The 27626-nt window shown below is 35.6% G+C and overlaps 1 protein-coding gene across 1 annotated transcript in view; it reads left to right on the top strand.

The window, feature by feature from the left end:
* Positions 1 to 27626, top strand: part of GRM8 (glutamate metabotropic receptor 8) — a gene marked incomplete at its 5' end in the record, with an annotated part of 794384 nt that overhangs the window by 633498 nt on the left and 133260 nt on the right. Inside the window, one exon of the mRNA XM_080936530.1 lies at positions 14463 to 14599. Within this exon, the coding sequence (XP_080792656.1) occupies positions 14463 to 14599 (137 nt within the window). The remainder of the gene's footprint in view (positions 1 to 14462; positions 14600 to 27626) is intronic.

Here is a 27626-nt window from a genome sequence, read left to right as displayed (position 1 = left end):
TTTTATTTGCTTTAGATAAAAAGGCCTACTACAGACTTCTCTCTAGTGTAGTTTATATATATATATATATATATATATATATATATATTTTTTTTTTTTTTTTTCCAGGCTACCACCATGATTTAAAAATAACAAAAATAGTTTACATGGATATGAGGGTGCCTTCATTATGAAAATGTCTCTCTCAACTTGTAAACTCAATTTTAGAAGGCATTTAAATCAGAGAGCATAAAACACTTAACTCTATCAAAAGGAGAAATGTAGACCTTCATAAACATTCTGAAGAAAAGCTTTGTTTTTAGTTTGAGTCATTCATTTTGGAATAAGTAGGCTCCACTGTTTGAATACAAAAAAGAAAAAAGAAAATAATTGAGTATTGACTTCATCAACTAGGTATATCAACTTCGGAAAAGAAACTTTATTCTGCCTTTCATTATTGAGGTTGTAAAAAGTAGATACATATGTGTATTTGGAAAATTTCTTATTCTTTCAGAATCCAAGTAAAGATAGCATTCCAGTAAGTATATTCTTTCACTTACTATTGTATTAGTGAATGGCCTCGTTTGACTGGAGTTACGAGTCTATAGTACACAGAGGTGCATCTATAAGTCAAGTAACAGGACAAGGTCAGGGAGGCTATTCTCTCTGCAGGTTACTGAAAGGTTACCTACCTGAGTTGAATATTTGGATGTTAGACTCTCCACATTGGTGTTAATTCTGACAGTGCACCATTCTTAGAGAGAAGGAATTATTTGGTCTTCACTGTCTCTCCTCAAAATTTATTTTTTTTTGCTAAAAATATACTTTTCATTTTTACCCAAATTTTAGTTTTATTCACCATAACAAGTAATTGTGGTACAACTACAATAACATGGAGTCCTGGTAGAAGGGAAGGAAGCACAGAGTGTCATGTGGGCTCAGTGCTTTAGAATATTGTGTTTTCTGAGATTTTGTTTAACTTATCGGGTTAAAGTCTGATGCCAATCCACAATATGCACATAAATAACTAGAGGGCATTAATTCTTTTCAAATGGGAATACATGTTGACAAAAACAAAATGTCAACCTGCTTAATATGTTTTAAAGAACTAATGAAATCAATGAGAAAAAGTTATATTTCTGAGCTAATTAGATATCTAGATGAACAATGCTATTGACTTGAGATTATTGATTTATTCTTCTTTCATAAACATGGCATGGAGGGATAAAAAATTAATAATTATTGACAACATAGCACTTTTTGAAATCTTCATCTCTGACTGTTCTGGTCATCTTGTACTGTGACTAATTCTCTCCCACGTAAGAGAAGAGAACAAGCACAGCCCTGATTTCTCAGGGCTAACACAGGTCCTATAGGTTTTAATGCCCCAATGGTTTCTTTCTACAATTGTCCTTTTCCTTCAAATGGCTGTTCTTACATCATCAACACAAATGAACATCACGCTGGCATGTGTCAACAATAGCATCCTTAGTTCAAAGAGAATGAGTTTTGAACTTTATAAAACTTGGTGCCGAGGGGATCAAAACTGATGACCATGTATATATTTGGCACATGTTCAACAGCCATGCTGTACCCCGGCTTATGATACATAGCAAATAACTCAATTAGGGCTTGATAGTATTGGCAATGGTACCAATCAAGATGGTAGGTATCACCCAGCTCTCTGAAAGGACAGAGAAGCTGGTGGGTTTTGGGGAAGAGGAGAGAAGCTGACATAAAAATGGATTCTAGGTGGCTCAGTAGAAGGGCCTTGTAAGGACATACTCTAAGCCAAAAGAAAAAACAATAGTTTCTTGTAGAGGTGTTAGTCAACATTAAGAATAAGCAGACTTGAGCAAATAAGATGAGAACATGGAAAATTAGAAACAAAGATTTAGTTTCTAAATCATCAGTTTCTAAACTGTGGAGTCAGGAAACCTATTCAGGTGATGAATGAGAAGGGGAGATTAGCTGGACCTAGAGAACATTCCAAAGTAAAATGAGATAACCCTCAGGTAGGAGGACTTATTTTATGTGCCTCCCAAGAGTTAGAGATGGAAATTTTGAAAGCAATTAAAAATGTGGAAAGTGTTTATACTGGCTGGTTTTGTGTTAACACAAGCTGGAGTTATCACAGAGAAAGGAGCCTCAGTTGAAGAAATGACTTCATGAGATCCAGCTGTAAGGCATTTTCTCAACTAGTGATCAAGTGGGGAGGGCCCAGCCCATTGTGGGTGGTGCCATCCCTGGGCTGGTAGACCTGGGTTCTATAAGAATTCAGGCTGAGCAAGCCCGGGAAAGCAAGGCAGTAAGTAACATCCCTCCATGGCCTCTGCATCAGCTCCTGCTTCGTTACCTGCTTGAGTTCCAGTCCTGACTCCTTCTGGTGATGAACAGCAATATAGAAGTATAAGCTGAATAAACCCTTTCCTCCCCAACTTGCTTCTTAGTCATGATTTTTGTGCAGGAAAAGAAACCCTGACTAAGACAGTGTTATAGCTTTCGATTATTATAGATAAATTTATAAATGACACTTTACCATTTTCAATCTTCTAGTCTTAAAATCCAATAAATTTCATTAAATGACACTTGAAACTATATTAGGTTGTTTCCTGTAGAAAGCACTTATAATTTATCCTTTTCTCTTTTTAAATGAAAGCAGTAACTTTATACTAATTGACAATAATTTCTATGTAGCGTTCCACTGTAAACTGTAGTAAATAATATGCCAAAAATATTCTGGACATAGGCTTAAAGTTTTGCATTCTGTTTTTAACACCAAACAGGTATTCTTTATTATATTTATTAATTAATTATATTATAAAAGAAAACATGAGAATCTAGAAGGCATGTTTACATCTATATCTATTGTCTGCCTATCTATGTATCTATGTATCTATGTATCTATCTATATATCTATCTATCTATCTATCTATCTATCTATCTCTCTATCAATCTATTATCCTCTATAATCTAGCAACATCTATGTGTATCAGTTTAAAGTAAAGGTATGTTATGGAAATATGTATATTAATATATACCCACAATCATATGTCATATTAATAATGTATTTATTATAATGATCATTCCAGTGGCTATACCACATTAACTTGTGTGGATACTTATTTATCCATAGTTGACTGACAAATTCATATTGTTTCAATTTTAGATCATTAGATTTTTATGTTAGCATGTACTTTGATTCTTTTTTCCATTAAAATGATTCAATGAATATTTTTTGCACATGTCTTTATTAAGAGTATCTGCATGTTGTCTTAGTGTACACATTTTTTATTAAATTATGAACAAACATTCATCCTGAAAGATTTAGCACTGGCATCTCATAGAAATTCACTCCAGAGAAATGTGACCCAACCTCTCTTGTATGTAAAAAATAAAAAAACATCAAATGTGCATACTTCTTCTCATCTATGTCTTTTATTAGCACGCAAATGCAAGGTTTTCCTTTTTGAGTTTTCTATTTTTACCTTCCATGGGTGCTAGACGCTGAAGATTTAATTTCAAGAGGCATTTAAATGTTAAGAATTTTTTATTTAGCATTATATATTTTTGTTCGTGTAAAGATTTTTGTGTATAATTTAGAGCTTCTAAATTTTTACAATTTAATGCTCATTAATCCATTAATCTCTCTATGGTAATTTAAAATCTCTCATCACACTTAACATATTTTGCCAGTTAGGATCATATATTTACATACATATGTACTCACCTGTGTTATGATAAGAAGTTAGAGCATAGGCATATTTTATTTATTGTTTAAGTTTGTTCTTTGACACCTTCTTCCTGAAGACAGACTTGTCCAGCTACTTTAGCTTTTGAAATAGGTTAATTTTTTAGCAGTACTCTGTAATTACATATACTTAAATTTTCTTTAATTTGAATGTTGTGTGTATGTGTGTGTGTGTGTTCATGTATGGGAATATTCAATTGAGCACAGTGTCCTCTCTTAGAGCTGGATTTATAGGTGGTTGTGAGCAGGTTCATACAGGTGCTGGCAACCCAACATCAGCCTTGGAAGATCATTATATGCTTCTAGACTCTGCACGACTTATAGTTATATTTCTAAGGGGATTTTTCTTGAGTAAATAATAAAACATGTTCTAAAGTGTTTTACTAAATCTTTGACATTAACGCTAATTACTTTTGAATTTGGTGTTTTAACTTTTCAATATTTTCAAAAAATTTATACTTAAAATATTAGGTGACAATATTAAGAGACTAGCAATTAAGGTCTTTAATTAATAACTACCTATATTTTAGTTATGACAAGAAATAGTCACTGTAAATGATTATTTTAAATAAAAATATTACATTTAGACTTGAAATATAATATATATTTATTAGACCTTATTTTCAAGTGATAAATTAGGACCAGAATGGATACGCTAGTCAGTTTATATTTTTATGGTTTAATTTCAGACCATTTCTCCAATGTTTTAGTGGGCATTTTTGGTCTCCCACATTATTGTACAATCAGTACTGAATCCCAAATCACTATAGTAACACAGACAATTTATAATTATCACTGTGGCTTAATATACATGAACAGTTCTTGCAATTATAGAAAATTAGGACTATTATAAATAAATGATTTATATCCTTTCTAAATTCTACCCATAAATTATTGTCAGAAATGAGTAGACCTCTACTATTTAATACTTTATTCATTTTAAGACATTTTTGGCATTTATTTTTACTTTTTTTAATGCAGCTGTTGCTCCATCCTGGTTCCCCGCACACAGTTCTTCATCTGTTCTTATAACACTGTGTACTTTGTTAGCTCATAGAGAGTCTAGAAATATTAACAATATTAATTGTGATATATATTAAGAGACTGTTAGTGATATTTACAACAGTGGGTTGTTACAATGTGCCCATGCTTAGATCAGACAGCTATTTACACATACACCATCCCATTACACCTTAAAAAAGATTTTAACTTTTTTCCAGTTTCTGTTATTGTTTTGTTGTTGTTGTTCTTTTTGTTTTTTTCAAGACCGGGTTTCTCTGGGTAGCCCAGGCTATCCTGGAACTCACTATGTAAACCAAGTTTTTCTAAAACTCAGAGACTTACCGGGCTCTGCCTCCCAAGTGCTGAAATCCTAGGCATGTACCCACCACCGCCGCCCAGCAAACATGCTGGGTTTTTAATTGAAATATTTCATTTCATTTTGTATATCCCACAGATTTAAAATATTACATTGCCCAGAACTTTACTCAGTTTAGGAAAATGCTCTAATCTATAAACGAATCTAATATACTAATCTATATGCATACCCTTGTGTTTTTTTTTTTCATACAAATCTCCAAAATTAAAACTATCTTTTAGTGACTTTGTATATTACTTTTTTTAAAAGCTAAATACTAAACAACCATCAGGAAACAAAACTCCTAAGCTTGAAGAGAGCATAAAAATATATTTTCCCTAGATAATTTGATTGTCCTATCATTTTCCAACCCTAAGTCACTTGGATGGTTCTAATTTTTACATAGAAAAGCATAAAGCAAAGAGAAGGCAGACATTCTTAGGATCAATAGGTGACTTACTTTCAAAGTTTAAGTCTTTGAATGGATCTAAATAATTTATGTAAAATAATATTGAAAAAGAAGATAAACTAGTGGGCCAGTGTAATAACAAAGGCAAAGACAGACCAAGACCAATTCATTTCTTTTTAGATCTCAGAAAAAAAGAAAAAGAAAAAGAAAAGAAAAGAAAAAAAGAAAAGGAAAACAAAGTCCATTGAGTGAGAAAGAAGGATTTTAATAGAAACTTGAAAACTTGTTGTCCTTATATAAAAATTGACATTTTATCTTCATCTAACTTTATGTGTCAATTACAATTGGATGAAAATTCACATGGAAATTATAAATGTAAAAGGCTTCCATAAAAATCTTTTAGTCTTTGTGAATAAAAATGTCACATGGGGATAAAAATCATTCACTGAAAAAACTGAAAAAGTTTAGTTATGAATCTGTGATGGTTGGAATGAGAATGGCTCCCATAAATTTATCTATTTGATTTTTTTACTTTTTATTTTTATTTTCATGTACATTGGGGCTTTCCCTGCATTTATATCTGTATAAGTTGAATCCCTGGATCCCCTGGAGCAGTAGTTACAAAATGTTTTGGGCTCCCTTGTGATTGCTGAGAATTAAACCAGGTCTTCTGCAAGAGCGTCTTGTGCTCTCTTAACCACTGATTTATCTCCCCAGAACAAATCCATGCGTTTGAAAGCTTGGTGGCCAGTAACTAAAGATGTTTGGGAAGAATTGGAAAGCCTGGCCTTGTTAGAGCAGATGTATCCATGGAGATAGGCTTTGATGTTTAAAAAAATTTAAGCAAGCCCCAATGTTGTTTTCCTTGCCTGTTGCCTGCTATTCAGAATGTAAACCTCTCAGCCAATACTCCAGTGTCTGCTCACCTTCTTGATAATCTCATATAAACCCTCTGAAACTGTAAACCAGTTCCCAATTAAATGCTTTATTATATAAATGTTGTCTCTTTACAGTAGTAGATCAGAAACTTAAACAGAAGTGCCTTTATATAAATTTGAAATTGTATCTGCATCTGCAATTGGAATTTTTTATTGGATGTTTTATTTCTTTACATTACAATTGGATTTAAATGTGCCTGAAAATGATAAATTCAAAGATCTTAGTAGAAATATGAACTAATAAATTTTAGACTTTGAGTCTAAATTGTTATTGGGAAATAAAATCATTCACTTCAGAAATCATTAAAATCAGTCATAAATTTAAGTAACAAGATACTTTTTCTGATGCAAGAGACACTATTTCATTAAAGTCCTCTTCTAAGTGCACATTGTCTGTGCTTCTCTCTTTTTCCCTTTTCATTTTCTCATTTGTTTACCTCTCTCATGTTTCTGTGAACATCATTGTCAGATAAAGAATTATTAATGAAACAGTTATTTCTTCAATGAATGTTTCATAGGCATTAGATATCTAGTACAAGGAAAGGTGTCATGAGGAAGCTCAGTGGCTTGGGAGTCAGAGAAAATTATTCATACAAAATGAGAATGTATCAAGTACATTCAAGAGCAATGGGATTTTCCTTGTTCCCAAATTTCTCTTAAGATTTATGACTTAATCTTATTTAATTTTAATGGTCTTTTTATCCAATTCATTTGCTTTAACCAAACATTTGATATTTTAATAGTCTCTTTGGTCACTTTTCTTACAAGAGATTTCATTTAAACCTCCTAATATATCTGCTTTCCTGAGATGTGTATCACAAGGTAATGTGTCTTTTCTTGATGTTAAAAGTTCAGTCAGCTTATTTGAGTACTATAAATGCAATTACAGTGTGCATTTCTAGTTCTCAAATGGGGCTATTCATTAATAATGCTGACATTTTTGCAATCATAAAGCACCTTTATTCCAAGGATCATAAAGACATTTGCACAAGAGGAAAGCCTGTTCTAAATTCATGTTTTTAATGGAAAAATCAAGGAGGTTTGTCTCAGATTATCAGAAATGCCATTCAATTATATTCCTTATCATATCTTATTTTTCATACAAAAAATAGAAAAAGTCATTTTTTTTACTAAAAATGAGATCTATTAGACTTCTATATTTAGTTTTTATTGAAACATCTAATTATTTGAGAATCTTGGTACTCATTTAGAAAAAAATTTAACATTAGCTATTTAATAGAATTTTAGAGAATGATTTTACATTATATAACATATATTATTATGTGTAATACAAAGACGTATTATACACTTTATTGGCTATATATTGCACTAATGAACAGTAAAACTTAGAACTGATAAACCTTTTATCAATTCATTCCCATGTCTTTTATTCTCAGTTTTATAATTCCAAAGTGTTATTAATGTGTAATGTAGCATGAAGTGAAGCAATCGGCTTTTATTTTTGTTGTTACTTTTATTTACAGTTCAGTTGTCAACCTCCTCTCAGTCTGTCCTTCTACAGTCCCTCATCCCATTTCTCCTCCCCACCCACCATTGTTTCCAAAAGGAAGTCTCCCACCCTACCAGACCTCCCCAATTGCTGGGGACTCAAGTTTCTCGAGGTTTAGGTACATTTTTTCTCACTGAGGCCAGACAAGGCAGTCCTCTGCTGTACATATGTCTGGGGGTCTTGGACCAGCTCATGTGTGCTGCCTGGTTATCGGCTCAGTGAGAGATCTCAGGGGTCCAGGTTAGTTGAAACTGTTTGTCTTTCTATGGGGTTGTCCTCCTGCTCAGCCTCTTCCAACCTTTCCCTAATTCAACTAGAGGGGTCCTCCAACTTCAGTTCAATGGTTTGGTGTAAGTATCTGCTTGTCTTACTCAGCTACGTTTTGGGCCTCTCAGAGGACAGCCATGCTAGCCTCCTGTCTTTGAACACACCATAGCATCAGTAATAGTGTCAGGCTTTGGAGTCTCCCCTTGAGATAGATCCCAAGTTGGATAGATCACTGGACCCCCTTTCTTTAGTTTATTCTCCATTTTTTGTCCCTGCAGTTCTTTTAGACAGGAAATATTCTGGGTCAGAATTTTTTACTGTGGAATGGTAATCATCATGAGCTTTGCAGCTAAGTGAATGGAACTACAAAATATCATCCTGAGTGTGATAACTCAGACCCAAAAGTACATGTGTGGTATCACAATAATATCACTAATAAGTGGATATTAGCCAAAAATGTACAGAATACCTAAGATACAATCCACAGAACTCAAGAAGTTAACAAGAAAAAGGGCCCAAGTGAGGATGCTTCAATCCCACTTGGGAGGAAGAAGAAAGTAATTATGGTAAGTAAAGGGAGGGAGTGATCTGGGTGGGAAAGAGGAAAAGGGGAACATGATCAAGTATGCAGAGGCAGGCTAGGAGAGAAGCCCTGATGACCAGCAGAATAAATGGAAAAATGCAACCTTGGGGGTAGGAGGTAGAGGGACCCTCTAGAAAGGACCAGAGACCTGGGAGTTGAAAGACTCTCAGGACTCAAAGGGAGGGACGTTAGATGAAATGTCCAACAGTGGGGAGAGGGAACTCATAGAGTTCATCTCTGGTAGAAGCATTCATCTTTACTGATAATCTGATTATATTTGTTGATTTTTAAATATTGTGAACTTATACTAGGCAGTCAGTTGTGGTTGTCTGGTCAAAATACAGAGTCAAAAATCTGTAGCAACTGAAAGAGAATACATTGTTTTATACTCATGTAAAAGACTGAAAGAAGGACAACAGTAGCAAAGACCTCTTCACTCTGCAACTCTAGCTCATGAAAACTCTGCCATCTTTAAGACTCTCAGTTTGCATACGATGTCATCTCCATATGACCATACATAAAGAGAAACAATAGAGATGCCCACTTAGGATGTTTATGATAAAATACCTCCAAGTATCCCCTCACATAAGAGTGTCATTTGCTAATCATTTGGCCACACCTGAGTAGAATTATTGCAATTGTAACCTTGTTTTTCCCTAATGGAACAAAGTGGCTTTTACTTTAGGATCTTATTTATATATCTGGCTTCCACTGATCCCTCAGACTGAGTATCTGCAGGTACTCCTGAGGGATAAACAAGTAAAAGGGGATTAGTCAAGTTTAACTAGAGTCCAGGGGAGAGGCTTTGTCTGTCTGTCAACAGTGATTGTGAAGAAGAAACAAAACTGTTTCGATGAGGAGGGTTTTCTGATTATGTTCTTTTAAAGTAGTTACCAACAACCAGTGCTGATAAATTACAAAGTATAATCACTTTATAGCATAAATTTAAGATAGAGATGTTTATAGCTAATGATGACATGCAAGAAAATTAGAAGAAAAATAAAAATTAAGAAGGGACTGAGCTAATCCAGAAGCCGATAGGTAAAGGTAAAACCATGAGATATTACAACAAAAGTGGGAGTAGAGATGGATATGCTAAGTCCAGTGTAAATGTCTTCCAAGAGAGAGACTAAATGAGGTCTGGGGAGAGATGTCACATTCCCAAATACTTTAATTGTGTGGTGCAATTCACTTTGAACATTGAATATTGTACTGTATTCATTGGTTATAAGGCATACTCATAAATTGGATTAAGGGAAGGAAAGCATAAATAACCATGATTTTGTTGAGTATTATTATTTTATATTGGATTTGTGTTGATTATTTAAATAATCTTTAAGGATATAAAAACTAATAAGTTAACTGATTTCATTCTTAGTTTCTTCCACTTGGATAATGAGATTACTAACTAATAATGTTTGCCACTAAATGGGAAAGAAAAAAAAAGTAAAGATTTAAAAAAAAGAACAAGCTTGAATGGTAATTAAAGGTAGATTTATGTTTCTTACATTATCCCCACATTCTCTTATTTTTTCAAATGAGGAAACAATATAGCATGAGCCAACTAAGCAGAAGTGTACACAAGACATGAGCTCAACTGAAAACAGTTTCACTCACACTGTTCTGTTGTTTGTCTGTCACATACTAAGTGCTTTCTTACATGTTATGTCATACACCCCTTGGGTAGTTTGGAGCAGCTGATATTCTTTTCATAATCTTTGAGATAAGAAATGTAAATTGGGTCACTTACTCAGATGCACACAGCTAATTTAAAGATGTAGAAATCAAACTTCAGTCTCCAAATCCATCTTTCTCCATGTAACACTCAAAGGAATCAACATTTTGATATACAAATTTCCCTACAGAACCACATTAGAAGTTCATAATATGCCGAGTAATAAAAACACAATTTTCTACACGTTTCCTATTGAACAGTCAAGGAGACTTGGAGACCCTGAGGGCAGTTCCTGACTACTAAAAATGTCACCCCACAAATATATGTATTTGTTCTCCTTTTTTCATAAGTCCACATGGATGGGATGCATTTAAAAAATATTACAAAATGTATGAAATACCTAGAGTGCCAGATGAAATGAAATAAAATGAGAAAATTTGATGGAGTATAATTTATATTATATAAATAAAATATCTAAATAGCCTCAATTCAAATATATTTGCTATACATTTTACCATTGTCCTCATTAGAACATAATACAATGAAAGTATTTTCGGTTTTCCTAGCCAAGATGCAACTGAGTTTTGTTTTTCAGGGGGTGGCCAGTTTGTTTGTAAACAAATGACAAACCTGTTGGAAAGAATGATCCTCTTATGAATCCTCCCTGGCTACTCAAGAACATTCTTTGTTTCTTAGTCCAGAGGACTCAGGAACATGTTTGGACTGAGACAGCTTCCAGTGGTGCAAATTGTTTATATGAAAAGGTGGAAGTAATTCAAATGCATATTTCACTATGACCAGAAAGCAGATTAGGAAAACAGGATTCAATTTAATAGTGGGTTTTTCCACCAGCACCCATGTTTCTCAATATAATGACTCTGATACTGAATTATCTGTGAATAAATGCCTAGACCCATAGCTTTGACTCATTTCTGCTATTATGTAACTCAGTTATCTCATGTAAGTAGTAGTCTAAGTCATGCCACATGGCTAGTTACCTTTGCTCAATGTCATATGACCATTTTCCTCAGAGTTTAGGGTGAATCTTTACATGCCTGACTCCCAGAAATGTGCTCTATCGAAACTTGCCCCTCCCTTTAATATAGTGCTTACCAAAACAATTTTACATTAAGGAGACTGTTGGGAGAAAAATAGGATATGTGTGTTGAACACTTGGTTGGTGGGCTCTCAATAAATAGTCTCAAACTAATTTAAGGTCACAAGTAGAGTGAATAGTATAATATGCAGAGTGTATGACTTGAGCCACAAATCATAAATCGGAGTTGGGAGAAGGAAGACAGGCTTGTGTGTGAAAGAGAAAACAGTGAATAAAAATGTGGGGCATTGAGGGAACAGGAGTCTCATTTTATTTGCCATTCTATTGAATTTCGTAGGGATTAGTAAAATAAATACTATGAAAACCATTTTGAGTGCAGACTTCCATAAGAAAAGAGTGATAGTAATTTATATTTGTGTGATATGGATTTTGTATTTACACTGATTGGTCCATTTAGTCTTGTAACATTTGTGTAGGATTACTATTAGCTTAGGTTATAGATAAGAAAAGTGAGATACAGTAAAATTGGGAATGTACTGCAAACAGTAACATCCACCAACTGATAGAATTGGGAGTTTGGACTCAAGCTGACTTCAGAATCAATATTCTTGACCACTTTCAAATACTCGTCTTTCATTCATTGTCAAATCTGGTATAAGCTGATATCAAAATAATACTGAAGTTTCTAAATTAGAAGTTATTATTTTTGGGACAGTGACTCTATCATGCACTTGATTATCAAGAGCTTTGCAGATATGCAGAAGCAGCTGACCATAAATTTATAAAGAACCCAGTATATTAATCTCCCAGTATTAATAGCACAATATATGTCCTCTCCTTTACATTGCAGAAGTGAAGGCTTTCATCTTGAGAACTGTGGCATAAAAGATTGAAAAGAAGTCACTTGGTCAACAACATGACAGCAGTGGGAATGTTAGATTGTGAACTTTAAATATAGTCTTTTTTATAAAAATAACTATGTATAAATATCAGAAACTGGTGGTATTATGATGTTTATAACATATGCTTTTACAAGCAGAAACCTGTTACTTGAATCCTAGTAACTGCTTTAGAATCACATACAAAAAAAACATTACACACATTCTTTCTGCCAGTATACATTGATATTTACTATAAATGATTACAGCATGAATCAGGGTATTTAATTATCTCATGCATTGGTCTAAGCACCTCACAAGAACTGAGTAAGTTTCATAAAATCTCTATGAGAAAAAAAAATACCTTTACTCCTACTTAATAGAAATTCACAGGAAATACTAACGATGTTAACCAGTCTGACATCACTAGAGTGGAGAAATGTTTTGTTCAGTAGTAGAAAGTAGGTTTCATCTTGAGCATCTAAAGAATAGTATGATAACACTGTCTGATGAGATAAAGTAATTTTTTCACCCAGTTTCTGCCCTTATTGACGTAAAATCATTTCCTGCATAAATTCTTAAACATAATAATTTGTAACAAAACACATGAACTATTCATTCAGGTTCATGGGTCAGTCTCCCCTGTGCATGAACAAAGTTATACAAATGAGTGCAGAAGTCAACACAAGCATGTAGCTTCCTGTTTCTTGTTCCAGTGGTTATTCCTTCATGGCTGTGTCATCTCCTGTAGGAACAGGACTTCTGGATAGTATAAGAGATCTGTGGTCTCTTGGAGACTTCATATCATGTTCATCCTTTCAGAATAAAGTCAATTATGATGAATATATATCTGTTAAATCCTAAGAACACACTCCACTTACAACTCTACAACTCTCATTCTATTTCTAGGCAAGTTATTATATTTATATAATCCTGTCAGTTGATGATTTACATTTTAGGATGAAAACACATAACATTTACCTATTTAAGAGTTCACTGTATATGACTTGGAGAGCATAATGTAGAAAGGGACAAGAAGGGAAAACTGAATTTCAGAAAAGAAATTAAATCCAATATCCTTTGAGAATAGAGGCCTGCGGGGAGAAGATAGGCACCGGGTAAAGGGATGGCTGTCAACTCAATGTTTCCATTTGAGAAAAATAATTCATGAAGATGAAGGGAGGTCCACAGGCTGTTAGAGCAAAAGAGAGTCTGTGTAGAGAGCTCAGTGTGCCGAAATGGAAGAACATTGTCGTTCTCACTGCATTTGACTCCCATACCTGTGATTATAGAAAAGTTAATAAAAGGGAAAGCAAAAGTGGACAGATGCTATCGGGAGAAAAGATGAAAGCTTTCAAGAGAAATGGAGCTTAGAGGAGACAAAGTTTCTCACATTCTGCTGTTCCGCCACCATTACACTTGTCACAGTGAATTACGGGACTTTGATGGTCTGAGTGGAGCTGGGCTTGTTCACTGTTCATCCTACCTTGCCCAGCAGAGGTTTTCAAGAGCAGAAAACGGGGATCTATGAAGAAGCAATGGGGCTGAAGAGTGCACCTGCTTCATACTGGGGCTGAATTTTTCATGAAGTTAAACGTTTAAGGCTTCTTGGTGGGATGTTCTGTCGATTTTGTTTTGAGGCTTGTAGTACCTATTATGCAATAGGCGTCCCATTTCTACACATGTACATTTTCTCCATTATGTCACATTCTATGCAGCTAGTGTTGAATATTCAGACTGTTAACGTTTATTCATTGAGCTGGTATGTATATTATTTAGCATAGGTATTCATCATTTACTTTCTAATGTATACGATAAACTCCATATTTCTACCTGTGAAACTTGGTTGCTTTTCTATTAGACTATCAAGAATGATATTGAATGGACTAAAATCTCCACATCACTTAGCACACAGACACACACACAGGCACACACACACACACACACACACACACACACACACACGAAGTATTTTTATCTTCTGACTCCATCTTCTGTAGAGGAAATTAAGCCAATGGGCTGTTATATATAGTAACAGTGTTTTCTTACTATTTATAGGCAGCGCTGGTACACCTGTCACTTTTAATGAAAATGGAGATGCTCCTGGACGCTATGATATCTTCCAGTATCAGATAAACAACAAAAGCACAGAATACAAGATCATTGGGCACTGGACCAATCAACTTCATCTAAAAGTAAGTATCACTATCAACATGTATTATTGTAGCTAGTTCTTAAAGGGGAATATTTCTTTTATGTATTTATTTATTTATTATTTATTTATTTATTTATTATTTATTTACTTACTTATTTATTTTTATACTCCAGATTTTTTTTATCCTTCCCAGTCCACCCTCTGACTGTTCCACATTCCATACCGTACCTCCTTCCCACTCCCACTCCCCTGGTTTTACTCAAATATCTCCACCCCACCCACCCCACCAGACCTCCAAACTTCCTGGGGCCTCCAGTTCTTTGAGAGTAAGGTGTATTTCTCTGACTGAACCCAGACCTCTGCTGTATATGTGTGTGTGTATATGTATGTTTGTGTGTGTGTGTGTGTGTGTGTGTGTGTTAGGGGCCTCATATCAGCTGGTGTATGCTGCCTGGTTGGTAATCCAGTGTCTCAGAGTTCTTCGGGGACTAGGTTAATTGAGACTGTTGGTCTCCTATATGGTTGAACTCTCTGTTGGAGGAATATTTCCTTTTAAAGCACTGACACTCAGAGTCCAGGCTGAAGTGGGTTCCTAGTGCCTATGGCAGCTGGCATTTATTTGTCTAGGTTTTGCCACTTAGCTTGTCTCAATTTTACTCATAGGGGACTCTGACAGAACCAAACAAGCTTTCATTTGTGTAAGTCCAGGAAAATCTACCTATTAAGCAAGGGATGCCCTGAGAGTTTGAAGCAAGATACACCCTGATCAAAAAAATTTGTCAAGTTTTGTCACTTGACAAAAACATAAGGGGCTTTTGTGACCAATGAAACAATCCTGAGTTTGAGGGTGAAGAGAAGTCTATAGGAAAGCCCACTGTACTAGGGACAGAGTTAGAGGTAAGTCAGCTCGAAGCATCCTTCATTCCACCCCAAAAGACTTATTGCACATTTTAACAGTTCCAGCTCTATTAACCAACACTGACTTAGGTGTAAAGTACGATGTCCTGTTGACTCAGTGGAGAATTGGAGCTTTCTTTTTTATCATTCCTTTTCTTTTATTGGATTTTTTATTTACATTTCAAATGTTATCTCCTTTCCTGGTTTGCCCAATGGAACCACCTTATCCCATCCCCCATTCTCCTGCCTCCATGAGGGTACTCCCCAGCCCACCCATCCACTCCCTCCCATCTCCCGCCCTGGCATTCCTCTACACTGGAGCATCCAGCCTTCACAAGACCAAGGGCCTCTCCTCCTACTGATGCCCAATAAGGCCATCCTCTGATACACAGGTGGCTGGAGACATGGGTTGCTCCATGTGTGCTCTTTGGTTGGTGGTTTAGTCCCTGGGAGCTCTGGGGGTTATGGTTGGTTGAAAATGTTGTTCTTCCTATGGGTTGCAAACCCCTTTAGATCCTTCAGATCTTTATTTAACTCCTCCATTGGGGACCCCATTCTCAGTCCAATAGTTGGCTATGAGCATCTGCCTCTATATTGGTCAAGCTCTGGCAGAGACTGTCAGGAGACAGCTATATCAGGCACCTCTTGGCATCCACAGTAGTGACTGGGTTTGGTTTCTATATTGGGGCTAGATCCCCAGGTGGGGCAGTCTCTGGATGACCTTTCTTTCAATCTCTGCTCCACACTTTGTCTCCACATTTCCTCAAGTGTGTATTGGAAATTTCTTATATAGTACCATTCTACAAGGGCTTAAGAATATTTAGTCCCAACACAGAGCCTGAGGAATGACTAAAATAGGGAGTTCTATCTCTGTACTATATTTTATAGATAGTACTATATCTATAAAATGCCTCTAAAATATTTCTTCTGATCTAGAAACTGATTCTGTTTCATGTTCACATGAAACATGTTGCATTTCGCTGTTACATGCTTGCAATGTGCAATTAATTTACTCTTGTAATGAATGTCGTCTTCTCGAAGCCATATTAAAAAAGAGCATTTGACACTCTTCAGAAGCATCAGATGATATTCTAATATATTTTTTCTCCTCCTGTATGTTCAAATATGTCTCTTGAAGTGACATAGTTTTGTAGTATCTGCCACCCAAGTTCAAAGCAAAGAAGGGATGATAATAAATTACAGAACTGTGGTTTGTTTTTCGGAAGCAGATGTCTGATGGCTGAGAGAGCAGTTCTCACTCAGCCGTGCAGAGGCAGCTTTGCTTCCAGCCACTGCAAAATGCAAGGCTGAATCTCCAGTCAGGACTTCAGGTTTTTTTTTTTTTTTTTGTGAACCTCTTCTACTGTCCTGAAACCCAAATTGATTTATCAAAACTGAACTTTGAAAAAAATGCCACAGATTATTTATAATCTGAAAATCGATATCTTCTTGACAGGCATCTTTTGGAAGTATATTTCTGAGAAGTAAATTTGATATGACCAAGGAAAAGTTGAAAATGGATTATGTAGGAAAGCTACTTATGTCTGACCTTTGTCAACATCAAAATGCTTATCATGTTGTTTTGGTTAAGAATTTACATATTAAACTGAATTGCTTGAAATTGGTGTGTACTATGTTTAGGTTACTATAATGTACTAAGAGTCCTAAGTAATGGTTACAAAAATGAGCACATATATCTCTTCTTTGTATGTATAATCTGTGTATTCTAAAACTCAATGTTGAATATTAAGCTTTTCTTTTATGTACATTGAACGATGCATGCATTTTTATGTTCAGCTTTGTTATTTATCATAAATATATCGCAATAGTTTGTATAACTTTTCGTGCAGGCTGGTGACTGCATATACTATATAATAGTGCTAGACTTATTGAAAAATGGCACTGCCACTCTCACGAAAGACAGTGAATGAGGCTGTGGAGGGCAGATCTACAGCAGGGACTGGATTCTCCAACTCTCACGACAAATCACATAACTCTTCTGGGCAATTGGAACAGTTTGAAGGAGGAGTAGAGTACTTTGGAAGCTGTTGATCTGTAGGTGTTCTGCTCTAGATATTTGCATAAAGTGTAGCCTTATTTTGCCCTACTTTAGGAAACTCCAAAGTGTAAGTAATAGTAATAGTAGCAACCACCTTACATGGTTGTAATAAAAATTAAACGAAGTAAAGTAAGGAATCACTTAGTCCTCCTGTGTACACAGCCATAAGCCCAGCCTCATATATCACTCCCTGTCTCGGGATTCGGTTTAACCTTGTGGTCCTGAGAGTTTTGTGAGTAGACAACCAAAGTTCTTTCAGAAGAGGCCTTTAAGTCTTCTCTGTGTTCGGAACCGGACGAGAGGGAAGGAGGAGAGAAAACAAGGACAACATGTGGAACTTTTACAGAGAATCCTACATTGACATAATCAGTTCCTACTCTCCCCCAGTTGGAAAATTTTCTCTGCACTTACAATGTACATATCACATAAGATAATTGCCTAATTTTTGTTTAATTTTTACTGTAATATCTATTTTGATAGATATTGTCACCTGGACAATTACATGGCTGAGTGGTTTATAAGATCTTATTTTAAAAGTATGAAATGTTTTCTTTTCATAACAGAATTTAAAATTTCATTTTAATGTCATTCATACATAATAAACAATACATACACGCATGCATACATACATACATACATGGATGTATATTGGGTACAATGCAATCGCTGGCACAGGCTTAAAACATGGAGTGATTATTGTAGGCTAAGGAACAAAGTCATCAAGTTCTTGGCCTACTAATTCTTTTGTTATGGAAACATTTAAATGAACACTTTTAGCATATTTGGGATTTTCAGAGCAGAATTATTATTTTGTTATTGTGTTTTGTCTTTTTATGGTTACTATTATGTGAACAAAGGGTACAATGTTTCAGGTCAGTGGGAGGCATAAAAACTGCTATTGAATGGCCTTGGTGGGCTTATTGTGCTGCTTAGAGGATGTCAGGGTTGGTTTTAGAAGTGGATATGGGGTCTGTGCTTTTAAGGCACTCCCATCTGAGGAGGGGAGAAATAGACTGGAACCAGGAAAGCTAGTAAAAATCACAGGTGTCCTGATAAGGCATCAGCACATTGTTTGGAATGGCAGTCTCTCATAGAGGGACCTACCTGCCCTGACCACTGTGGAATCACTGTTGGAGAGCTCTGTGAAGAGAATTTACTTTCTACATCTGCCATTTCTTATTCTATTAACCAGATTTACAGCTGGTCCCACACTCTCAGTGATAAGCATTTATCAGCCACTTATTGGACTATGTTTATTCATTTTCAAAGAACCAGTTTTGTTCTGTTTATCTCTGGCAGAACTCAACTGCAGGGAGGTTTTCTGCACACACAGTAGATTAGTGGGCATTTTTGTGTACAGAAACCTTTCCTGAATACATGCAGTGAAGAGAATGGATCTCTGAACTGAGTGAAGCATTCTTCTTTACCTTCGGGAATGTGCAACATATGCTGGGTCCTCAAAAGCATCATTCTTATTGTTGAGGAGAAAAATCACTGTTTCTCCTTCCTTTGAACGGAATGAATCCATGTTTTTAATTAAGCTGTCACAGTAAGTTGCTTATTTTGATGTAGGCTTTCTACCCAGTAATCTCGGTCTGCACATGAAATGTGTATTTGTCTACCGGGAGAGAAGTTGCACAATTAGGTCTCTATTTTGATAAGGATGCATGTCTCAAGAGACAAGCGATCCTTACAGAGATTACAAAACAGATTGTAACCTAGAGGTTTAGGCTAAACAGGAGAGTCTGAACTGCAGAAGAAACAACCATATGCTGCTTTGAGTCCACAGGGAGAAACAGCAATGAAGTTATTGGAAGGGCTGAAAATAAACCAGGGCTCACTAGTTTATGCTTCCAACCAGAGCCATTTTTTTAAATGACTGTTAGAATGACACATGCTTTGTCTGCTTTGTTCTTATCATTTTATCTAAGTGAAAATAAATATAATTTATATGCATAGGATATGAAATGACTGAAAATAGTAGCAGATGGTGGCATCTCAATAATGACTCAATCAGGATTATTCACAGCATAGGATTCACTGTGACTGACTGCAGAGGAAATAAAATGGTGTTCCTGAGCCTGACTTAATTGTTTAGTGGAATCTTCTCCAGAGAAGTCACTTCTGAAGCCTTCTAAATGCTGAGCCTGTCGTTCTGTGGAATTCAAGTGTCCATGGCATTAAATCCATTGTCATATCACTGTACAAAACAGAAGTTCAGAGAATCAAAGATACTTGAGTGTATAATTTTTACCTCTTTTACAATCTCATCTACAATCTGCATGGAGGCAATTATACCTAGTTCCTGGAGTTATTGAGATAATGTAGTAAGCTGTACACACATATTGAGGGATGAGCAAACAGGATGGTGATATTGTTTTATTAATATAACTTACTCACAAGAACTTATGATGGGTCCTTCAACATGAAACTAGATAGAAAGAGTATGTGGAGACTGTAATTTTTGCCATATGCCTTGATATTCTGAAAATGATTGGTTATATAATAAAGTTGATGTGCCATGGTAACTTGTATCTATTCATTAAGATCAAAGTATATTTTATATAAAAAATAACATGGCCTCAATCATTCAAAATCTGTTTCATAAGCAGAAACTTAAGAAAACTTCTAGTGATATTGAACCCCATTAAATCAGTTTATTACAGCCTGTTTTGTAGCCCCAATAACAGGTATTTTAATTGCAAATATAAGTCTGCCTCAAGGGCTTGTTCTAGATAAATGTCAGCCGGTTTAAGCAAAATCATTAAATTCATTAGTTTAATACAGTCAAAAGCTGATGCAATGGTGCAGATTAATGTAGACTTGCAACAGTGATGGACTGAATGGGTCTGGGCATGTTGGAAGGGAGACTCAGCTGCTTTGATTCTTGGTAGTCATGCTTTTCCTTTTGTCTGATGTGTGTGTGCGTGCGTGTGTGTGTGTGTGTGTGTGTGTGTGTTTGTGTAAAATGTAGTGTGCTCCTGAAAATACAGTCTTAAATTACTATCTACCTGTCCCTCTTCCAAAGACTGCCAACATGTGATAATTGTATATAGCCCTTTCTTTTCTATGAGCATGAATGCCAGTCAGTAGCAAGAGACTTTGTGTACGTAGTCTCATATCTTTTAATGCCACTCTGGTTATGGCCTTTGTACATGACCATGAAAATTCTTTATTTGGCTTCTTTTTCTTCCAATAAAATGATTAATCTAACACCTGCATTCTATTTACTGGCTATCAATTTATTAGTTTTAAAAAGTGACTTTAGTATTATTTCTTATATAACTCTTTTTTTAAAAAAAATTATTGGATATTCTCTGTATTTACATTTCAGATGCAAAACCCTTCCCCCAATCCCATCCCCCTCCCCCCCATTGCTCTCATGAAGGTGCTCCCTCTCCCAATCACCCTCTCTCATCTCAGTGCCTTGTCATTCCCCTACACTGGGAAAATGAGCCTTGACTGAAACAAAGGCCTCTCCTCTCACTGATGCTAGAGAATGTCTACCCACTGATGCATATGTACCTGGAGCTATGGGTCTCTCCATGCAAACTCAGTGGTTGGTGTTTTAGTCCCTGGGAGCTGTGGTGGGTTTGGTTAGTTATTAATTTTGTTCTTCCCATGGGGTTGCAAAACCTTTCAGCTCTTTCAGTCTTTTCTCTAGCTTCTTCATTGGTGTCCCTGTGTTCAGTCTGATGGTTATCTGCAAGCATCCTCTGTATCAGTATGGCTCTAGCTGAGCCTCTGAGGAGACATTCATATCGAGTTTCTGCCAGGAAACACTACTTAGCATCAGCAATAGTGTGTTGATTTAGTGGCTGCGTATGGGGTAGATGCCCAGGTGAGGCAATCTGTGGATGATCTCTTCTCTAATCCCTGTTCCTCTGTTTGTCCCTTTATTTTTGTCCTGTGAGTGTTTTGTTCTCCCTTCTAAGAAGGACTGAGGCATCAACCTTCTGGTCTTTCTTCTTTTGATGAGCTAAAAATCACTGATAAAACCGTATGTTGGCATATTGAGTAAATGCTGATTAAATCCTAAACTACATTCTTGCCAGACACATCTTGTTCACTAAAGGCTTCCTAAATGTACATATATAATAATAATATATTACATATAGCACTTTCCTTCCTACAAGCATAAATGGAATCTAACCTACAATAAGACTGGCAATGAGAAATAACCAATGAGCATTGACTAAGAAGATACGGGGGAGGGGCAACTTCTTAGAAGAGAAGGGGAGGGGCAACTTCTCAGAAGAGAAGGGTAGGGGACAGCTCAGAAACAAGAGGACTATATGGAGCCCAGATAAAATTATGCAGGCATTATATATGCCATTATTCAGTGGAATTTTTTCTATATGTATTCTTTGTATTACTTTCTGCCTTCTGGGGGTCTGGAAGTCTCTGAATAACCTCCTATATTTATCCCTGAGGAATGTAACCCATCAAATGTCTCCCCCACAAGTATTTCATGATGCTCCAGGGAAGAGAAGTGATCCAATCAGAACTTTTGCACAGATAGTCACAGCATATAGAGTAATAGTTTCTTTAACAAATTGAGGGACCCTGAGCTGCTAGAATAGAGGACAATCTGATGGGAGAACACTGTACAAATGAATGGACACCTAGAAACTAAATTTTATAGTGTCTTTAGTACTACAAGAACAGGTTCATGCATAGTAAACTTTTCAAGGCATGCTCAACTTTGAATTCAGGAGGATATTTTGGGAGCAAAATGTATGTCAACTAGAGCAAAAGTTGTTTGTAAATTAGGTAAGGCTTTAATTAAAAAATGTTTTGTCTTATGTTATGTAATTATTTGTTAGAGTCTCTCTGACTTGTTTCATTTACTTGTTTGAACCTCTCCCAGAAAAAAAAAAATAAAGAGAAGGAGACTCAGTAATAAGTATCCTTGGAAAATAAGCAAATGGAACTAAAGAAGGAAAAATTAAAGAAATTTGGTAAATTTCTTCCAAGTTGCTCAGTAGAGTAAATGGATGACCTTTTTTTTTCTTTCTTTTCTTTTGCTTTTCTCTTCTTTACTTTTTCACTGTAGATAGGGTACAGATGACAGAACAAAGAAAGAATTCTATTTAAATCAAATGTGGCAAACTTATTAGAGATCCTTAAAAAGACATAGATGATGAGTTAAAAGAGCACAAGGGTAGCTTTGTCAATGAAAAGATTACCAAATGGGGTGATGATTCACAAAAGCTATGTCCCTGGAACTTCATGTCTAACTTGCAGGTACCTCCACAGTGCAGTCCCAGCCCCCAGCATCTGTTCACTGTGTAAGCTTTCCCATGGGTCCCATAAGTCCTATTCTTTCTGAAAATCTTAGACCTCTAACATTTCATGAGCTTTTAGATTTTTTAATTGGATATTTTTTAATTGGATATTTTCTTTATTTACATTTCAAATGCCATCCCCTTTCCTAGTTTCCCCTCCTGAATCCCCCATCTCACCCCTCCCCCTGCCTTTATGAGGGTGCACACCCACCCACACCCTCCTGCCTCCTGCTTTCTTCTCTGGCATTTTCCTACACTGGAGCATCCAGTCTTCACAGGATCAAGGGCATCTCCTCCCATTGATGTCTGACAAGGCCATCCTCTGCTACATATTTGGCTGGATCCATTGGGTCTTTCCGTCTGTATTCCTTGGTTGGTGGTTAAATCCCTTGTGTCTCTGGGAGTCTGATATTATTGTTCTTCCTAGGGGTTTGCAACCCCCATAGGCTTCTTCAGACCTTTCTCTAACTCCTCCATTGGGACCCTGTTCTCAGTCCAATGGGTGGCTGAGAGCATCCCTCTGTGTGTTTGTCAGGGTCTGGCAGAGCCACATGCTTCTAGATTTCTAAGAGGCCCCTTTGTCCACCCAGGGAAGAGTTTCTAATTTCAATTTTGGATGAAATACCTAACTCTGCAACACAATTCCTTATCAACTCTGTTTAAATCTTATTGTGAATTTAGAAGCTAAATACACTCTTTTGAAAATGAGACAGTTTGAGGCAGATTCCTACAGTAATCTGATAATAGTAAGGGGAATTAGTAGTTTATTGTACAAAAAGGGGATAATTAAAATATCATTTGTTACAAAACAGTAAAATACACTAGGACCTATAAATTCCTTAAGTCACAAGGGCCTATTGAATTGCCTAAATCACAAGGGAATATCGTATTTCTTGAACAATAATGAAATAACACAGAAAATGATAAACAAAGCTAAAATAATGATGGGGTCAAAATAGAAAAGGAAAAAAAAAGAAAAAAAGAATGGGATGGGAAATTAGAAACTTCCTTTCTACACCCTCACCAGGGAAGGAAAAATGAAGATGGTACTTTTAGACTTTTCAGGGTACAATCAAGTAGTAAAGATAAGAAATGTTTTTCTATCCTGATTGCAATCATGGGGAAGAGTATAGCAAGTTCAGTTTCAACAAGAAGTATAGAATAAGTAAGGTTAAAATAAGGTTATAAACATAAAATGACACTGTACAGTAGAAGAATTGCTAAGAGAAATCATTTTGTGTGGCACAACTACTAAAATGTATGTGGACTCCATATCCTATGGTACTTTTAAAAGCTCAAAGGACTCTTCAGTGTTATGTGAAATCTACAGTGTACAAGAGAATTATAAGTGAGAACTCAGAAGTATGATGTACAAATAAAATATATATTCCCTAGCTGTAGATAAAGGTCACTGGCTGGCAAGATAATAAAATGCTAAAAGATGAAGTTATTTGCTTGTTGACTGCATCAAAGTCGAGCAAGATATTTTTCTTTAAGGTTGTCAGGTTTTAAGGAGGGATAGAACAGGAGGGTAGATCATCTAAGGGTCTCCCACCTGTCTGGCTAAGATTACCAACCCATGCTTCCAAGTGAACTTACAGATATTATATGCAACACTTTATAAGAAGTGCCCCATACATAAAGGTTAAATAAAACTCCTGAACATTGCCACAGACAGGATGTTGTTCAGTTTAGAGGCAAGGTGTCACCTTGAACAGTCCCCAGTGACCTTTATAATGTTGTAGACAACATAATTAGGAGCTAAAAGGCTAACCCTCAGCTGGATTTGTGACTATTAATTCAATGTGTTCTGCTTCAATTGCTTATGAAATTAAGAATTTGTATTCACCAAAGTTTCTTCAAAATCTCTGATTTTTTAGTAGGACATTTCAGATACTGGGGATGTTTCTGAAATAAATGTTCTGTTTGTTTATGTGATCTGTTAAGCTTAAGGTCCAACCATGGATTTAGTCAGAGACAATGCAAGTGTCTAATCACTGTATGAGGCCATGGGTCTAACCTCAAATACAACTCAAGTATTTAAAGAAGACTCTTTACCATATGAGAAAACTAAAGCTGAAATATGGGCAGATGATGTTGTAACTATGTTGGCTTTCATTGGAATAAAAACCAGTAAAACTTATTAAAATGATTTGAAGCTTACTTTTAGTCTCAGATTTTTTTTTACCTGCTTTAAAAACAGGGCTGTGCTAGAGATAGACACACTGGGCTCTACTTTATTGGACAAACTGAATTCGATGAATGAGAAGTAAATAAGATTAATGCTACTTGTGAAATACTAATTTATTCAAAAAGCAGGTTCCATTAAGATAAAAGGATAGTTCAGATCTGTGTTCCTGAGGCATTTTAGTGCCGCCCTGGCCAAGAGAGAAATCCGGCTATGAATGAGCAATAAAAGCAAACACAACTTATTTTCGTTCTCATAAAAAGAAAAAAAAATAAAATGATTTTAGAATTCCCACCATGCAATCTAAAATTTCTTGCATTTGGCTTGTAACATCAAGATATTATGGCCACAGGCACCCAATGCCCTTTTTCTTTGTGCATGGTAAACAGCTTTATGCAGAGAAGTGAATGTCTCCCAATTCGGCCAACTATGTCTCCAGGCTGCCTCCTTCACAGGCAGGGCCTTGTCCATTTCCAGAGAATCCCGAGAGCTTGGCTCAGTCTTTATACAGTTCCACATACTGTGTTAAAAAATATGTTAAGCCTTTCTCCTGTGATGAAATCTTGCATCTGTTAATGGCTGGATAAGCAATTATTGTGCACTGCATAGAAAAGAGAATGTATTCATATTCTTGAAGTTACTGTTATAAAATAATTGGCCTTGAGGGTTAATAAAATTCTACTGTTCTTGACCCATAGCTACCTGCTGGATAGAACATATTTTGCATTTTTTGAAGACCCTGAATGTTAGGAGATTAAAATAATTATTTGCTAAAAACCTAGGTCTAAAATAACTTCCAAGATGATAATTGTGGTTCTTCTCCAGGCCAACATTTTCTCAAAAGCCTTTTTCAGAGCGATGTTTCTGCTTACAGTAGCTTTCTGGTCCAATACACCCATGGGATGTTAGGACAACGACGTTCATATTTCCCTACATCTTATAGAGTCTGTGACAAGCTAGTGCATATTACATGACCATGGAATTATTGTTAAATTAACTGAAATAACCTCAAATTATTTTTATTTGAAGAATGTTTAAAAACTGATAAATATTAGATCCAACTTTACGAAGTGTTGATTGTTCCTTCCAGTAAACACTTCTTGGCACCAGCAATAGTGCTTGGGTTTGGTGGCTGCATATGGGGTGATCCTGTGGGTGAGGCAGTCTCTGTAGATTTCTTCAATCCCTGTTCCTCTATTTGACCTTGTATTTCCTTTCCTGATTGTTTCGTTCTCCCTTCTAAGAAGGACTGAGGCATCCACATTCAGGTCTTCCTTGTTTTTGAGTTTCATAAGTTCTGTGGATGATTTCTTGGGTATCTAAGATTTTGGGGCGAGAATATAGATTCTATGAATCGATTTCATTCTACTTAATCACATAAATTTAATAGAAAATGTAGTTTGTGTTTTTACTCATCAAAGTAAAATAATAAAAATAAGCATAAGAGGAAAGAAATTAAGTGTTGATTGTAGTTGATTTTTCTCCCTATGTTGACTTTATTATAATTTATTCACATAAGCTCTTTTATTTTGGGCAGAGGAACAAGAGGTTCTAAATCTGACAAATCAGAGATGAAGGCAGGAGGATCACATGAACACACCAAACTCGGATACACTGCAAACTCTATGCCAGCCTACGCTATAAAGTGAAGATAAATATTATGAAAAGAAATTTAAACAACAAATAAACAAAAACTCATTTTATGATGGAATAATGCTGAGCAATAAGCTGCTTATATAGGGACACATGTATTTAAGTATATATGTGTATAGATACAATATTTACATATTTATAAAATATTCATATGCATAAATATATGAATAAAGTAGTCATATGTTATGTGTATACAAATAAAATCATAATATTTTGTTTAATATATATATATATATATATATATATATATATACATTTTATTGGGATATGTGATTCAGCTGTGCTTTTAGAAATATCAGAGAAGTAACATCAAACAGAAATTGGTCACTGGGTATGGGAAATAAGGAAGACATAGTGTAAATTTTTGGTAGACCAGAATGCAGAAGAATAGGGAGTTCAGCTTTTAGAAAGTCACATATAAACTTAGTGGCTTCAGAAGGTTCTGGACAAATGACAGAAAGGCAAGGCATGGTCAGGTATGGAGCAAGTGCCAATGCAAGCAGAAGTTGCAGAATATTTGTGTAGACCTAGGACTTTGCAAGGGAAGTTGAAGCTTCATATAGGAAGCAATGCTGAGTGTGGATTCCTTTCCATATCTAGAATCAGACACTGGAAATAAATGCCCTTTATCACAATTTGAAATTTAAAAGATAAGTTCTTATATTTAGAAGGTCATGCTCATGGAAACCTCTCCTACTGTACTTGGACACAGAGTAGTTCACAGTCAGTACAACCTAAGACATTCCTCAGATGTTTGTCACTTGACTGTGGCATGTTTAGAACAGATAAAGCTGTGAGGAAAAGACAAAATTACCATTTTTGTTTCTTTTTGAATACTATCCTATGGCTGATATATGTTTTATAAAGTACTAAAAACAAAGAACTGACTAAAAATCCCAAATTAAAAATGATATTAATTTCTTCATGAATATATTTTGCAAGATTTCTAAAAGACTATATTTAAAGCGTTTAAATATAGGTT

This window comes from Micromys minutus, assembly GCF_963924665.1.
Source record: "Micromys minutus genome assembly, chromosome: 23".
NCBI classification, from domain to species: domain Eukaryota; kingdom Metazoa; phylum Chordata; class Mammalia; order Rodentia; family Muridae; genus Micromys; species Micromys minutus.
This window is presented reverse-complemented; position numbering and strand designations above follow the sequence as displayed.